The sequence below is a fragment of the Leuciscus leuciscus genome (assembly GCF_965113295.1).
Source record: "Leuciscus leuciscus genome assembly, chromosome: 3".
In the NCBI taxonomy this organism is placed as follows: Eukaryota; Metazoa; Chordata; class Actinopteri; order Cypriniformes; family Leuciscidae; genus Leuciscus; species Leuciscus leuciscus.
Window position 1 is genome coordinate 18,783,541 of NC_138727.1, and position 3,562 is coordinate 18,787,102.

General features: G+C 43.0%; 1 protein-coding gene across 1 annotated transcript; it reads left to right on the forward strand.

Annotated features, from left to right (window-relative positions):
- The first annotated feature begins 1,065 nt into the window (after window positions 1-1,065).
- Window positions 1,066-3,562, forward strand: LOC309494091 (E3 SUMO-protein ligase ZBED1-like). Its single transcript, XM_082163301.1, has 2 exons — window positions 1,066-1,653; window positions 2,094-3,562. The coding sequence occupies exons 1-2, from the start codon at window positions 1,185-1,187 to the stop codon at window positions 2,369-2,371; spliced, it is 747 nt and encodes a 248-aa protein (XP_082019427.1). The 5' UTR covers window positions 1,066-1,184; the 3' UTR covers window positions 2,372-3,562.

Genomic DNA, 3,562 nt, shown 5'->3' on the forward strand with positions numbered 1-3,562 from the left:
CTGAGTGACTAATGTGCAATTTTGACATAAATTAATTCATTATGATCAATGTATCCATTTTTATTGTAAACCTGTGGTAAAACATCGATGCTTGGGTTTTAAATATTCAAGTAAACAACAAAAATGCCAGCAAACGGCCGCTTTTATCATGTTTGTTTTCAACGGGGTTTCCAGTGATTTCTGATTAGTTTTCTGATAAAACTTCCATTTGTTGGTGAATGGGTTAGTGTGACGTTGTTCCAGAGAGGCGTGTTACAGGCGTGTTTTAGTGAAGCGCTGTGGAGCTTCTGGCCCGACAGTGGAAACGCAGGCCCGGTGCTATTAGCCCGAGGCTATCAGCCCGGCACGGCCCCTTTAAAGCCCTCGCCCGGCCCTGGCCCGACAGTGGAAACGCGGCTAATGTAAGATACTGGGCCCGGCACTGTAAGACACTGAGGCTGGTGAGCTTCACCCTCAGACACGGCTGGCGTGGGTCACCGGAAGACATTGGGGCCAATGAGGGTCACCAGAAGACACTGGGGTCGATGAGGGTCATCACACAGCACTGGGGTCGGTGTGGGTCCCTGAAAGACATTGGGGGCGATGAGGGTCACCTCAAGACACTAGGGCTGATGAGGGTCACATTTGAACATTTGTATATTCCTGATGAAGGTCGTGTGACCGAAACGTTGATAATAAATATTAATTTTAATTGCAAGTAGGGCTGGGCGATATATCGATATAAAAAATATATCGATATATTTTTGTAATGCTATATAGTTCAAATTTGCGCTGCTCCCCGCGCCCCGCGCCACCGCCCCTCCTTTTCGCGGGGGTCGGGGGGCACAGAGCCACTCTTCAACAAACATGGAGGAAGCAACTATGTCTGCGGAGCGTGCGGAGGAATTGGTTAGTAAAAGAAAAAGCAGTGGCTCAGTAATTTGGAGATGGTTCGGATTCAGAGTCTCAGATGAGCAACAACATCACGTTATTTGTAGGGAGTGCAATAAACAAGTTCCAGCCAGGGGTGGAAGCACTACAAATCTTTTTCACCACCTAGCAGAAGCCATCGACAACCCCAAAAAGCTCCAGCCCCGAAACAAAGCTCACTGCAAACTTAATTTTCCCGCAATGTGCCTAATGAAAAGAAAAGTGACAAGTGGTGTACTATAACTAAAGCGGTGTCCTATCACATTGCTAAAGATATGGTCCCCGTTGCAACTGTGGAACAAGTCGGATTCAAAAAGCTACTGAAAACTATGGACCCGAGATATGAGCTTCCCAGTCGCAACTACTTTGCACGAGAAGCACTGCCACAAATGTACACTGAAGTCAGGCAGAGCCTTGCTGACCGGCTCGCTAACGTGACTCATTTTGCGTTGACCAGCGATATGTGGTCGACCAGGACGTGTGAGCCTTACATGAGCGTGACAGTTCACTTCATTCAAGACTGGGAGATGAAAACAGCGTGTCTCCAAACAAGTTATTTCCCCCAGGATCACACCGGTGAGCACATAGCTGAGGCCCTGCAGGACGCAATTGCAAGCTGGAAACTCCAAGAAAAGTATCTGGTTGCTATAACAACCGACAACGGGAGCAACATCGTCAAAGCGGTTGAGCTGAACGAGTGGCTGAGGATGCAGTGCTTTGGTCACAGACTACACTTGGCTATTGGTGAGTGCAGTGTTGTAAGGAGTATTCAGTTATTTTACTTAAACATTAAAATGTTAGTTTTTCCTTTGTGTGTCTGTCTGCAGCTTTGTTTTATGCTGCTGTCTTGGCCAGGTGTCCGTTGAAAATTGTATTGTTAAATATAGGTTAAATAGATTAATAAAACACAAAACTTAAAGTGCTAAAAGTAAAATCACTTAACTTACAATACAGAATGGTAGATTTCAGAGCCATATAAATTCAGAAAATAAATGAATATAATATTTGATATTTATGATTAGTACTGGTGTTGAAAAATAAACTATGAAACGAGAAAATAATATTAATGTAGAATATTTCTAAAGCTTGATTTTGGATTAGTTGTATGAGTGTGTTAAAGTGAAACCAGAGTCAAATTTCTCGCATAAGCACATTTGTTTAATAGTTTTTTATGATTCTGTCAGGACATGGCATGAATGACAAGCGTGTCACCCGGGCCATTTCTCTGTGCAAGAGAATTGTAAGCTGTTTTTCGTACAGCTGGAAGAAAAGGAGACATCTTGCTGAAGTTCAGATTCAGCTGGGTCTGCCAAGTCAACAACTCATAACCGAGTCTGCCACACGCTGGGGATCCAGGCAGCAGATGATAGAGAGAGTCATGGAGCAGGAAGGAGCACTGGCCAAAGTCCTGTCTAATGACAAAAAGACCAGGCACCTTGTCCCTATACCTGGCAGGACTTAGAGGTCCTAGAAGCAGTCCAAAAGGTCCTTAAACCTCTCCAGGACTTTACTGATGCTTTATCAGGTGAGGAGTACGTCACTCTATCATATGTGAAACCTGTGCTGCACCTTTTTAACGAAAGTCTCCTGGAATGTGAAGAGGGTGATAGCGAGCTTTGTAAATCGATCAAGACCAGCATTGTTGAGTACCTCAACAGCAAGTATTCTGACCCAGCCACAACTGACCTTTTGGAGATGGCTTCATTTGTGGATCCACGTTTCAGGGCCGCCTACATCCCAAGTGAAAAAGTCGATGCATTGAAGCACAGAGCTGTCTTGGAGGTGGAGACGCTACTGGCTTTTCAGAGCAGCTGTCAACTGCCTTACCTACGTGTGCCCACTGTGCCTGAGCCTGCAGATGGAGAAGCAGCAGTAGCACCAAAAGCTAAGAGACTGGCAAGCTTCTTTAAGCAGCACACAGCCACCACCACTGCACCAACCAAGAGGGAGGCTATTGAAAATGAACTGTCAAGTTACTTGCAGTCAGCAAGTGTGGAGAGTGACACAGATTCCCTCAAGTGGTGGAAGGATCATGAAGTTTTCTTTCCATCTCTGAGCAAAAAAATATCTCTTGGTACCAGCTACCAGTTCACCCTCCGAAAGGGTTTTCAGCTGTAGTGGCAATATCGTGACCTGCCAAAGAGCATCTCTGAAGCCGGATGCCGTTGACAGGCTGGTGTTTCTCGCACAAAATCTTTAACAAAGGAGGACACACTTGTCTGTCTTCTAATGTCTACCTCAAGACAGCATTACTGTTTATCAAAGTAAACAAAAGAAAATGTTTGAGTTGATAGTCTGTTTCTTGTGCAACTGGTTAAGACTGTTCAGATAAGAAATTGAGTTAACAAAAAGGAAAAGGTAATCTCAAGCTGATGTTTTAAAAAAAAAGTTCTTAAACTGAGCACTTTATTTTGTTCTTTCTTTATATGTAAATGCTGCCCTTACTAGGGTTTGTCATATTATTTTGTAATGTTCGTTATTTGCATCTGTGGATTTGTTAGAAAGTTTAAAAGTTCTTTGATTTTAATAAGCCATTTATAGTTGTCAAAAAAAAAAAAAAATTACATTGTACTTTTCTCATAAATATATTTATTTCAGAAAAAGATTGGCCTATTTTATTTTATAGGGTATTTTTATTTAAGATTTTTATTTA